General features: G+C 31.2%; 1 protein-coding gene across 8 annotated transcripts in view; it reads right to left on the bottom strand.

Moving 5' to 3' along the window:
- Positions 1-2,104: 2,104 nt before the first annotated feature.
- Positions 2,105-13,996, bottom strand: part of LOC107436783 (teneurin-m) — a 579,494-nt gene continuing 567,602 nt past the window's right edge. For all 8 annotated transcript variants that reach the window (XM_043049130.3, XM_087159056.1, XM_087159061.1 and 5 more), the window contains 4 exons: positions 11,328-12,930; positions 9,601-10,404; positions 7,446-7,632; positions 2,105-5,053 (listed from right to left, as the gene is read on the bottom strand). In XM_043049130.3, coding sequence (XP_042905064.2) covers positions 7,631-7,632; positions 9,601-10,404; positions 11,328-12,930 — 2,409 coding nt within the window. In that variant the 3' untranslated portion in view covers positions 2,105-5,053; positions 7,446-7,630. The remainder of the gene's footprint in view (positions 5,054-7,445; positions 7,633-9,600; positions 10,405-11,327; positions 12,931-13,996) is intronic.

Below are 13,996 nucleotides of genomic sequence, written 5' to 3' on the forward strand. Positions count from 1 at the left end.
GGGAATGACATATTGGTATATTTTAATTACCTAAAATAGATAAAAAATAAAAATTCATAATTTTATTTTTATTCTTTTGTTAGCTTGCATTCTGAAGGACACTTTCCCTGAATTTTTTTTTTCGTAATCTGTAAAACAAGCATAAAATATACTGGGGACATGAAAATGACTGTTTTTGTGAGAATGACCCATATACACTACTTTTAATTTACAAAAGTTGATTTTAGAATGAAGTTTAAATTAGAACTCGCGTATGATACAAAACAAGTAGTTGAATTTTTTCAAATTGTAAAGTTTCATCTGTGGGCTGCAAATGTAAGCTTAAAAAAAATCGGTTAAGAGTTTAAACTATTTTGAACAGGATAATATAAAATGCCTGCCCCACCTCCTTAAAAATTAAATTGTTGTGGAAACTTGAAACTATACACCATTACTATGCCATACACCGTTAAAAAATTTATCAAGAAACAATCTATGAAAAGTATATGATGATCCATTGTTTCATACCATATGGTGATGAGTACATATGATGAGTTTCATACTATATGATGAGTGTTTCGTATGATCACGTGTGGGTATAGAACATACGTTAAAGCAGAATTTTATTGAAACCTGTCCAGTAGTTGAGATAATCAATGTCAGTCTGAGCCTGTATAGATATAGAGGAAACCATACTCCCTTTAATCCATTTATTTACTTGATTTTGTAGCCATTCTTCATTATAATCTGATTATGATGAGTGTTACGCTTGATCATCTGTGTGTATTGAACATTTGTTCAAACAGAATTTCATTGAAACCTGTCCTGTAGTTTTCGAGCTAAGATATCTTAGTGTAAGCCTGAATAGAGAAGACCATACTCCGTTTATTTGCTGGATATTGTAATCACTGTTTCATGAAATCTGATTATGATTAGTGTTACGCATGATCATGCGTGTGTTTTGAACGTACGCTCTAACAGAATTTCATTAAAATGTGCCCAGTAGTTTTTGAGATAATCGATTCTTGTGTGAGCCTGTATAGTGACCCAACTCCCCATCACCCATTTATTTCTTTGATGTTATAGCTACTGTTTCATACCATCTGATTAGAATGAATATTACAGGCGCATGCGGGCACCTTGAACTTACGTTCAAAACAAATTTCATTAATGACTAAGCAGTAGTTTTTGAAATTACCTATCCTTTTGTGAACCTGTATAGAGGAGTCCATTTATTTGCTTGATTTCGTAATCACTGTTTCATACAATATGATTGTGATGTGTGTTTCACCGCATGATCATGTTTGTGCATTGAACATACGCTCAAATTGAATTTCATTAAAACCAAACCAGTAGTTTTCGAAATAATTAGCCATAGTGTGAGTTTGTATGGAGGAAACCAAACTCCCTTTAACCAATTTATTTCCTTCGTTTTGCAACCACTGTTACATACAATGTGATTATAATGAGTGATACAGGCACGTGCTGCTGTATTGAACATATGCTCGAACTGAATTTCATCAAAACCAGTCTAGTAATTTCGGAGATAATCCTTTAAATCTAAAATTTCTCTTAGTTAAGAATAACGGTGCAGATTTTAACACGGTAGAAATGAACCTGTTAATTGCAGTACCGGATGCCTCATAAAACGAACGACAATAAAAAAGGGAAGAAAAAACAATTTGAAGTATTTCGCATTGGAAACCAATGTTTTTTCTTCCAAATATAATACTAGTTGCCAAGGACGCCAATAGATGGTATTACAGACAAGGAAAACTATAAAACCTTGAATTATGCTGTGTGTCAGATAATCCCAATGGAAAGATTTTCATTACAGTTCTCCGACCTGAAACGACGTTGTCGACGTAAATAATAGTTTAATGGTTGTAAAAATATTGCTTCTGATTTTTCTTCGTTGTTGAACTTTGAACCTAATATTGAAACTTTGTGAGATTAAATCAGTGGTTTCCAATGTGGTCAACAGCAAACTGTACAATATTGTCTCCTTTTGATTTTCTTTAAATTTTTAGTGAGCTTGTCGTTTTTGGGATTCTCTAGTTTAATTTTTATTCAACTCATTTATTATGAATGTAATGTACCCTTAAAAATACAAACATTCTAAAAATTTACTTTGGTCCAATTTTATTATTTAATCATCAAAGTCGACTAAATGTAGTATTAAAATTCACAACAACAATTAAGTACAAACATTTCATAATCGTTTATATATATATATATAGGCAAGTATGTACAAGGCATTAAACAATATATACATAACATCCCCAGCTAAGCCTGATGGATGCATTAAAACAATTCGGCATTGCAATTCGACGGAAGCTTCTTACTCGTCCATTTTCATCGTCATGGTGACGATAAAAAAATGAAAATAACTAACAGAATTTTAATTCGAGTAAGTTTTTCAGAGTGACCTAGAACGGCCACTAACACATAAAAGGGACGAGACATGAAAGTTGAGAAATTGAAAGTTGAGTGTCCAGCACTGGTGCTTTCCATTTTTTTCCTTATGATTGTCCATATCTTAATTTTAGCTTTCTTTTGTACACATACATTTGTGGGATACATACATATATAAATATAAAAGCATACAAATCACAGCTAGTTACTTTAGAAAACCCCTAGTTCTTTTTCTTTCTTTTTTTTTTTTTGCAATTCAAAGTTCGATTTTAAAAACATTCGTTTTTAATAGTCCTCTCGTTGAGTAAGGAATGTTGATCAAAAATGAATGAGATCTGTATAAAAATGAATCGGTGATTAGTTTTACAATAACTTGTAGTTTAAAGTACTTGTTGGCCTTTCTAAAAGATATGTTGTAAAAGAGGTTTTTTTAAAGCATAGAGATATATTTTGCTTTAAAATTTTTCAGACCCTGTTTGAAGATTTTGAAGGACAATAAATTTTTGAATATTCAGATTTAAGAAGCTAATCAAAAATTATCAAAACAGTCTTTCCTACTAAACCAAGTTCTTAAATTTTTAAAAACCATTCTTAAGTTAGTAGTTTTATCAATCTCTACTGTTTGGAGGAAAAAAAATACTAAAATAAAGTTATTATGACTTTATTAAAGGATAACTCCACATGTAACTTATACTACAAAATAGCAAAACTTACAATTCAAAAAAACAGAAAAAAATTTATGGAGGGATTAACTTAAAAATGTAACCGTAAACAACAAAAAAATGTAATCAACAATATGCTTTATTGATGTGGATGTTATTTAACTAAAGATGATACTAAATTTCCTCAAAATTATTATGTCATATTCGTACCTTTATATTTTGTCTCCTTTATAACACCAGAAAATTTTATTCTATGGTTTTGAAATTTTGACAATGGGAGGCAAGGGACTATTTTAGACCCCGATTCAAAAATCGAACAAAATTTTTACTTAGGACGTTCGAGAGAGACGTTTGAAAGATGAACTTTTCTCATTGGTTTAGTATTAGTCATTGTTAAATTTATCTGCAGACGATTATGTTGTTTTTTACTTTAAATATCAAGATAACATTAGTGTTGTTTCTAAGCTTATAGCTCTGTTTAATTCAATTGGAGTTTACGTCAGTAAAATAGTATCTCTATCGCTATGTCAGTCAAATAGTGTCTCTAAGCTATCTGAAACCAAGTGTTTATTTTGTTTATAGTCAAGATTTTAAAATTTATCTCTCTACAACTACACATTCTTAAACCAATAGTAATTAAAATAAAAATAACAACAAAATTAATGGAGAAAATTGCTACATTTTGATAAAGTATGACTAAAATAGCTTGGCAGCTATTAATAGCATTATTTTTAGTGCTGAATATGATATTGAATTTTATCATGAAAAGCCGAACTTCGATAAGCGTGTTTTGCTTAATCTAATAACGTAAAGTCGTGACTAAAGGCAACAAATTATAATAGAAATAGAAATTATTTAAGCTCTAATAATTATGTCATTATATACCCCTGACTTAAGTGAATGTTATCCTACAAATAATAAATTCAGATTTGTTGATTATTTAGTTTCTTTTATCTCGTACGAGGAATATTTATTCATCTAGGACATGATAAATTTGACTAAATTCAATATGTAATATCCACACCACTGAAACATGTTCTAAAAGTCATTTTATTACAAACATATTTTCAGTTGAAACTTTATTGTATAAATTTTGCCATTTTGTAGAACAAATCACGCATGGATATAATTGTGTTATTGTAATGCATTTTTGTTAATATAGTAATTATTTTTGAAATTTCAAAATAACTTACTATTTTTAAATTAGTATAATGTTCAATAACCAATTGTAAAAATATGCAAATAAATAAATCAAAACAGATATACAATACAATATTAAACAATTGCTGTTTTCAAACAAATTATTGCACAATAACTGATAGAATAAAATATATCACGGTAAATCATTTAGCTTTTTCAAAAAATATTTCATAGGAATTGTATTTAAAAAATTTGAAAAGCACAATCAGAAGAGAATGCACCATTTTTTTAAAAAATAAATGACAAATTGAAGGAAAGAACCATTTCTTTTCAAAATTAAACTGTTTATATAGTTAGTTAAATATTATGTACAATTATTAATCACAATGTATGTATAATTTATACTTTTTAAAGATATATTTTGATTTTGATACAGTTGCTTTAAATTTTTGTAGTTGATACCCTGCATGATTTCATAGTTAACACAGTAACAATTTGACTTGTGGAAAAATATTTACACAATTTAAACTTATAATTCAATTCGATATAAGGCAGATTGAAAAACTTGGACGTTGATTTCTAAAAACCAAGTTAAATTATACAAATAAAGTGACCAAGCATAGCACAGTACATGACTTGAAGAATTTCAGAACCAGTTGAAAAAAAAAACTGTTTATCATTGAAACTCATTAAAATATCACAAACTATGAAACAAGAATAAATTATAGTCTTTCTTGAAACACAAAATATTGATTTTTCAAATAAAGTGAGATGAAGTATTCACATGCTTGGCAAAAAAAAAAAAAATAATAATAATAAATAGTTCGTATAAACTACAGGGATGATATATTTTTGACCTGAAATTAAAGAAAAAAAATCATTAGTTTCAAAGCTGTATAAATTTAATAAACAAACAATTCAAACAAGTTATATGCATGGTGTTTGGTAATAACCACCGTTAACGGATTTTTTGAGGCGACATCTGAGTGGTAAAAGCATTGAACTGTAATGGGAAGGATTGGAGTTTGAACCCTGGTGGTGACTTGAAGCTCACTAAGCTTTTGATCGATAGATATCAGTTTGTCAGGGAAGTAAATGCAGCAGGTGCGTAATGCTTGACCACATTGCCACCATTATGCCACTAGACTCAAAATTGTAAGGTATTAAATTCAATGATACACCTGACCCACAACTTGATGTTGCAGAAATACAATGTATATTTTTAGAATCCTTATCAAAAGGGAAGTTAAAAGATTTTGCAGTCTGGAAGTCGTAAATTAATATTAAATCGAAGAATAAAATCAAACACGCAATGAAATTTGTCAAATTAGTAGAAAAAATGGATTAAAAACATCCTAACTAGTTTGATTGCTTAAGATTTGAAGGATTTTCAAAAAATCATCCATAAACTCCTCACTCTTTCCTCAGGTAATCAAACATGTTTTGATATATAAAACAAAATAGAATGAATAAATCTCAAATAAAGGTACAGATATGGAAAGACTATATTTTTGGTTCTATAAAAAATAATCACCTTGAGGTATCTAAACATACTGCAAAATAATTTTGTTACTTTTCTAATAACATTTTTTAACTCGAAACTGAGGAAAGTTCTAGTTTATGAAACCTAAGCAATAGTACGACCATTTCTGTACGTTTATCTTTGCTTTATTTCGGTTATTTTGCTTTATTCATAAGTAGTTTTCTGAAACAGACATTTTTCCTGAAAATATACTCTATCCTCATTAAGAAGTTCAGATGTTTGTAGTTCGATTTTCCTCAGAAGTGATTCCTTACTCCCTATTCACACAAGGACTAACATCAAACTCGTGACGTCACGAGAGAAACGAAGACCTGGTTTTCTATAGAGCGGCTTTGAGGAGAACTCCTCCAGACTAAATGTCTGAGACTGTCTGCTGCTATTGTTACAAGCTAGAGCACATTTCTAATGGGGGTGTAATGGACGAATGAAGGTGTTAATTAGTTTACTCAAGCTGACCTATGCAAAGAACAAGACAAAACTACCCCCCCCACTATCCTATTCCAAGTGACTTTTCCTCGTAACCATGGTACCCGTCACGACGCGAGACTGATGTTTGGAGGAGTTCTCCTGAAAGTCGCACTATACCACCTGATGATTCGCCCTTCGTTAATCCTTGGCTTCAGGAATGGTGTCAAGTTGATAAGCCTTTTTTCAGGTCTGTGATGTCAAAGGTCTGTATTTAGCCCTAGTGTAAATTGAGCATTCCTGTTTTTTCCTCGCTTAAATATTGATTTGCAACTCTAAATGTGTATTTTGCTTATTTTACTTTTAAAATTTCAAATGACATTTTTAGGGAAGTAGCTATGGAACGCCCTGCTTGTTGTAGTCTAACGTTCTAAGAGAAGTCGCACAATTGTGTCCCAAAATCTTAATAACTCAGTGTTTACCATTAACATTGTACTAAATTGTTCTGAAAACGCATTTTCAAGAGTAGCGTCAATAGAACAGCATCGTTTTGTAAAAGATTTGGCATTTTTGCAATTAATATGAAACCTTTACATTATAATTTTCTTAATTCTGTTAAGGAAATGAGAACAATCGGTCAAATCGTTCTTAAATTTTTTAAAAGTTCTCTCAATTATTTTTTGGTTGTAACAAAATTGCCAGCAAAACAAAATTGCTAACAAAATCGAATGAATCACTACTGAAGAAGGCGGGGGAGGGGAAATTCAAAGCCTATTTTATAACCTGACGTAAAGAGAGGAGTTCAAAAGAGATTCTTAGAAAGTTTTCTAAATTTTATCAGAAAGCTAAACTGGTTTTGACGTTTTTATTACCGCCTGTTTTACAAGTGATTCGTCAGATTTTAAAGCAATTCTGTATTTTCCCCATTTAAGTCTTAATTTGCACTCTACTCATATGTACTTTTTTGTTTCGTTTTTCAGAAAGATTCTAAAAGCATATGAGAAGGAGACTCTTAAGATAGTGATCTTTTTCCCTTTGAAAACAACTTTAAATATCAAGAATAACTTTGACAGTAGAAAATTGTAGATAAAAGGATCAATTCATGACATTTATATGTATTACAATTATTTTAAAAACCTTTTGTTTTGAATTGGTATGATACTTTAACGACGTCAGCAGTAAATAAAGATTTATGGATTGATTTTTAATCACCACTTGCGATATTATTTTGTATTGGCATTTATCGATACAGAAATTATTTCTAGTTTTGTTTACGCAATAACAAGTGGTTTTTTACTTACTTGAGAATGAAAAGGAAGGATCGGTGAATAAAATCTTTCGCCTTCAGAAGATATAATTTATAGTATTTTATAACATTTTTCATAACACAGTTGGATTTGTTTTCAGTTCATAGTTTACACCCCTGTAGCTTGTTGTTTTATACACAGATCACAGATAAACTTGGATGAGAGGAATATGAGACAGTTCCTGAAAACAGAAGTTAATTATCAACTGTACATGAATACTTCAGATAAAAATAGCATTATTACAACACATTATTCCATATTATTCGAAGAGTTGACCGTTAATTTATACGACCCAGCTCCTTTCTTTGTGAAAAACGCCCAGTGCCCATAAATGCAACGAACCTCAAATCTCACCGTTAATTTTTACGGCTAGACTCCTTCTTTAAGAAAAAAAACTTTTGTAAACTAAAACTTTCTAACTCAATCGGGTGAACAAAATTTTCTATGGTTACAGCATATGACTATGAGGACAAAGCTTCCGGGTTCGATTCCAGCTAGTGCCAAAGACTCATCTTTACATCTTATTCCCAAATCTTATTCCAATACCTCTTATTGCACTGGAAAGCTCGGAACTTTCGTACAACGCCATCTACCGCGTCTGGAAAGCATTTCCTACCCTGCATTGCTATATGATTTCGAGTCGTCAAGATGCACTCTACCCCCCTTATATATATATATATATATATATATATATATATATATATATATATATATAAGTATATATATATATATATATATATATATATATATATATATATATATATATATATATATATATATATATATATATATATATTAATGTGACGAACCGAAATTGGTAGTTGTTCACTTCCACCGGTGAATAATGACCATCACATAGTCGCCTTGTTAAATGTCCAAAATATATACTAGGTCTAGTCTAGTTAAGCGCCACTGCCAGTTATACCCTACATCAATGTTTTTTTAAGGTCAAGTGCATTTCCCCGGTACTCCTAACACAGATGTTTGTCCTAAGCTATCCGTAACAGATATTAAAATATCGATTAAATATATCAACGAATAAATTAATAAAAATCGGATATAATAAATATTTCCGACATTCATCTAAGCGATTGTGGTGATTGTTGACACACAGACATTCACAGTTGAATGTCGAAATTCTCTTGATTTCGGTCATTCAAGGTAACACATAAAGCAGACATTTGACGTAAATAATAATTAAAATTCGTGTAATTTTTTATATTAAACTATTTAACTAGTTTCCAAGAAATATTACTTTAACAGCAATTAATTTGCTTTTGTAAGTTTTTGCCTCCATTGGCCATTAACTGATTTCGAGTATTTGATTTTTACATAAAGAAAAATGAATGTAGAATAAAATGATGAAAAATATCTCTTAATATCTCTTAAATATTTGACCAAATTGTGACGGTAAAAATTTCTTTAATCTTATTCAAATTTCAAAATTAAAGACTGAATTTCTGTTTTAAACCGACCCTCAGAAGGATAAATTAAGAAAGCCGCAATTTTTGTTGTTTCAATCTCCTGCGAAAAGAGCTATAAATAATGATCGAAAATGCTCTTTTCACTTAGAATTGTGTAGCGTCGAAGAATGTAAACTTACAAATGCAATAAAAAAAATTTTTGAATGAAAAAAACTATTTTTTTAGTTATCCTTAATTATACATGAAATTAATAAATCTTAATTCGTACTATTTTTTTTTATTTGCATAATAGGACAATTTCATCATGTTATTCTTCATATTTTGGTTGTGAAAGGAAAGGAGATAAAACGTTTTAAAAGGCTGCTTGAATCAAATTTCTTCACTCTCTCTTAAATCGAATTTCTTAACTCTCTAATAATTTATTAAAAACTCCGAACGGGGGTAAATCAAATTACATTTTTATAAAGGCAGTGGCTTTTTAGAGGCATACAATGAAAAAAAAAATCTTAAAACATATTTAAGAGATAAAATTGAACCAAATTCTGCCCAATATATAGGAAGCTGCGTCTTAAGAGGTAATTACACTGAAATTTTTTTTTCTTTTTATTAAGCAGCTAAAGTGTTTTTTATTTATAAACTTTAATTTTTGAAAGTTAAATTAATTTAAAATAGTTCATTCAGAAAAAAATTAATAAAGAAAACATAATTAACTAAAGTCAACTTACATTTCCGAAAAACGACATTAGTGGGATCATCAGCCAGTAGAGGAAACGTCTCCACGTCATGAATGTCTTCTCCGTAATAGTCTGTCACATCTCCTTTCGTCAGCAGGTCTTCTATTTCTGACTTTGTCCATTCCCTGCTTCCTCTCAGTCCTTTCTGAATAAGCCTGGCCTCTCTCTGCCAGGCATCTTTGATGGCTTTTCTCTTGGCATGACTCAACAGTCTTTTTCGCTCTTCTTCAGAGCTTCCGCCGTAGCGGACATTGAGCAAAATGGCTGGACTTCTCAGCCTGAGATCCACGTGACCATCTCCTGCGTGCATGGTCACGTTGTACATGGTACCCAGTCTTTGAAGTTGATCCCAATCCTCTTGAACTCGCCTCTGGTCTGGTTGAACCAGGAAGAACGAGTCCTGCCCATGCAGTGAGAAATGGAGATCAACATATTCAGTGTCATTGAGAACCGTGGTGATGACATCTCTTAGAATTGGACTAGCATCGCTGAGGACGTGCACAATTGCACGATTATTCCGTCTTGACAAGAGAAGGCCATCGCCGAGAACGGATGGTAGATTTGCCAACTGTGGATTCAATTCACTTCCTGATATGTGTCCACGTATTTCAGTGCGAGGAACGGTAGTTATGCGAAAGAATTCTCGAGAGACGACGTCTGCTGTACAACTTAAGCCAGAGATAACGGGCAAACTTGGTTTGACATCATATGCTACCTCAGGATTCGGATTCAGGGTTTCTGCGAATGGTGCGTTGAATTTTCCGAGGCCAAAGGCTGATATCCATTTGTTTAAATCTAAATAAAGAAGAATGAAACTTATTGTTTTAGATATCACATTTAAATAAAATAACAAATTGATTGCTTTACTATACTATGATATGATAGATATTAAAGGTTTATTAAAAAAGTAACAATATATTGTATATTGATGAAGAGTTAACGTTTCACTACATGCTTATACACTTTGATTTTTATCAAATTTTTTCCCACATTTCTGTTCAGACTGGTTCGAGCAAAAAGTGTTTTCAAGAGTCAAGTTTATGTAGATGGAAATAGCTTATTAAAATAAAGAAAATTTTCGTGATTATCCTATCTTTGCAAGTTAAAAGATTCAGAGAACATTAGGCAAATATGTGTAATGTGTAATAGTACAATATGTGTAATAAAAACGATCTCTACTCGAACTATAATCAACTCAGACATGCCAAATGCTCCAGAAGCAAACGGGTCAAAGCATTGATATGTTGCCGAATTGAATTATCAAATATTACTTGTCCGGGTACATATTATACATTTTTTACTTTTTGAACAAGTCTAGTATTTAATAAGAAAACGATAAACCAACGCAAGATACATAGTAATAAATTTTCAAGCACAAAGTTATTTTAGTAAGGAAAGTTTTCTTTTTTCGTGTGGGGAAAATGACACGAATTATCTTTTAACAATAAAAATCTCAATTTACATTTTAAACCAAAATTGAACTTAGTTTGCTATTCATGATCAAACATGGTTTTGATAATATAATGTCAAGATAAACTTAATTTGTTTGTTGTTAATAGTTACAGCAAACACTATCTAAATAAATAGATATTTCATACAAACCTAATTCTTTTGCCAAGAAAATTTGTACATAAATCAAAACTATAGACCGTTTAATGATTTGCGCAAAAAATTATAATTTGTTAAGTAATGATAAAAAGATAAAAATTATAACTTACTATCTAAATGATAATTATCTTCATAATCATTTACTGGATTGTTTCCATGGAAACGATACAAATGAATCATGTATGGCTTTGAAATATACTTGGGTACATCCTCCCAATTGGGCGTCAACCACTGGGCACCAGTAGAATCATAAGCACGATTTTTGAAAAACAATAATCCAGTGTATGGGTCTCTCAAACCATTGCAGAAATCAACAAATATCATAAATGATGGATTAGAATCGAACACTAACTTTCCAAATGGCGTTCTTTTTATTTCCTTGACGACTTTACCTTCTGAAGTGAACACAAGTAAAGGAGAACCTAAGTGATCTGTAGCTACAAAATATTTGTTAGACGCCGAATCCTCGATATACATCAAATGATTGTTGGTGTCATAAATCAGTGATAATGTTTCTTTGTTTTCAGTCTTGTGGATGTGTGTGACTTGATATATATTTTTCGGATTAGTATAGAAAAACTGGGTTACGTTTCCCTTGTGATCCCTCCACGCAACTGGACGGTCAAAAGCATCGTAATAATAATAAACTTCATATAAACCAGACTGAACAGCATGGATAAGCTGTGCTTTAGCATTGAAAGTAAATTTGTCTTGACCTTTCCTCACAAGGAAACCTCTTCCATCGACCTCATACATGTCCATGTCATTGTACCCAACCAATCTGTCACCATCATCATACTTAAGAGTCACCTGGTGGTCATCTTCCCAAAACGTTTTCATGTTTCCATTAACATCGTACAGGAACCTATAATTACGACGTCCAGATACTTCACTCAAATAACCGTCAGGTGTGTAAGTGCAGTTGTTAATTTCTGGCGGGACATCATAACCAGCTTTGCTACTCATTTGCCTTATCCTTCCCCTATTGTCATAACGTATGCTAAGAGAGAACACCTCTCGATTCCATAGACTTATAGCCAATAGTGAAATTTTTCCATAGGAATCGTGAGCGATTGTCTTGGAGAAATGGCGTTGATCGTCTTGGATGAAGACATTGTTAATTTTAGGTCTATGAATAAGAAACTTTTGAACTTGTTCCAATGCTCCAGATTGTACTCCATATCTGTAACGGATTTCACTTACAGCTTTTCCACCAATTTCGATTTCAACGATATTAATGTGTCCTTCATATTGGTATTTGAACTTGGCATTGCTAAGAGCACTTCGACTGCTCACCCTAAACCGTTCCTCTTGCACTAGTATACCATGATACCGATAGTCGGTTCTTAGTTCAAGTTCGGGTACGGTTTTCGTCCATGAACGAACCAGGGTCTTTTGATCCAGGTATGCAAAATCTGTTCTCTCAGGTCCACAGAGTATAGTTTTTACATTTCCATTTTCATTGTATAAATATACCACTCGGCCATTATTTTCAGGGTACAGTTTTGCTAGTAGTTGACCATTGTCCCCATAGTGGGTCACAAATGGATAGCGCACTCCTGGACTAAGATATAAAATTTTATAAAATCCAAGAGAAGTTTGGAAAGCCAATTCATGTTTGTGGCCATTTGGAGTGATTATTGCTTGAAGTCCTTCGGAAGAATCATATTGTAAAAGGTATCTGCTGCCACTTGGAACAATCACCTCACTTGGCTGCAAAAAAAGAAAAAAAATTAGCACATTTATTTATTTGATTTGATAGCATTATTTTACTTTAATCAACTAAAAATACACAAGGTGTTTCAAAATGTCAAACTTACTACGTATTTTTTGAATGATTGTCAATAGTGAAGTTAAAAGCTTCGGCAAATTCTCAGGTCTCAAATTAAAATTCAAGCGAGGGAAATAAAAAATGCTATTGAAATCTAGAGTATCATCACTGAGGATGGTGAAACTCTAAACCTGCTTGATTGCCGAAGGAAACAGAGCAGTTAAAAGTTGATTATTAGATACATTTCAACAAACGGTCAAACTGATTTTAATGTTTTTCATCCTATTTTCTTTTGCTAGTTATTCGACAGATTATATTAGGATATTGATTTGCAATCTGTAATGCATGTACTTTTTTGGCTTCAGTTTAGTTGAAAATTTTATAAATATGCATTAAAGCTGGTGATTAAGAAACATTCGGTAAAAAAGTCACATAAAATGTAATATTTCTTTTTTTGTGTGCATAGAAGTTTAATGAAGATTAAAATATTAGGGCGTGAAAGGAATATAAATTATTAGAAATGACAAAAAAAAGGAACATTGCAAGTATAATAATAGCTGTTGAGACCTAAATTGTGATTTCAGACTTTTATTTAAGAAACGAAAGCATTTGGATTAGTTTAATCTTTTAATCCATTTTAAACGTGTTTTATGTAAAAACCTAATTTATTAGTTAATAGATGGTAGTTTATGATCAAAACTGATAAGTTCAACTATGATTTATTGGCTTTTAATAGTTCAGGATATTAATAACTGGTGATTATAACTTGTATTTAGACACTACAAGATTTTAGTTATTAGTTCAATTTACACTATCTCATAATAAAATACAATTTATAGTTACTAACTTGCACATCCATTTCATCTTTGGGAATAAATTATTAACAACAGTTTTCTTCATTACTTCTATTAAGAAACTAATTGATTTGAAGCTATTAATTTAGCTTCAACATAATTTTTTGAATTACATTCTTTGTTATTTATAATTAGAAACTTGTATTCAGAATTT

This window comes from Parasteatoda tepidariorum, chromosome 1 (genome assembly GCF_982258835.1).
Source record: "Parasteatoda tepidariorum strain Cologne lab strain chromosome 1, Ptep-v5.0, whole genome shotgun sequence".
In the NCBI taxonomy this organism is placed as follows: domain Eukaryota; kingdom Metazoa; phylum Arthropoda; class Arachnida; order Araneae; family Theridiidae; genus Parasteatoda; species Parasteatoda tepidariorum.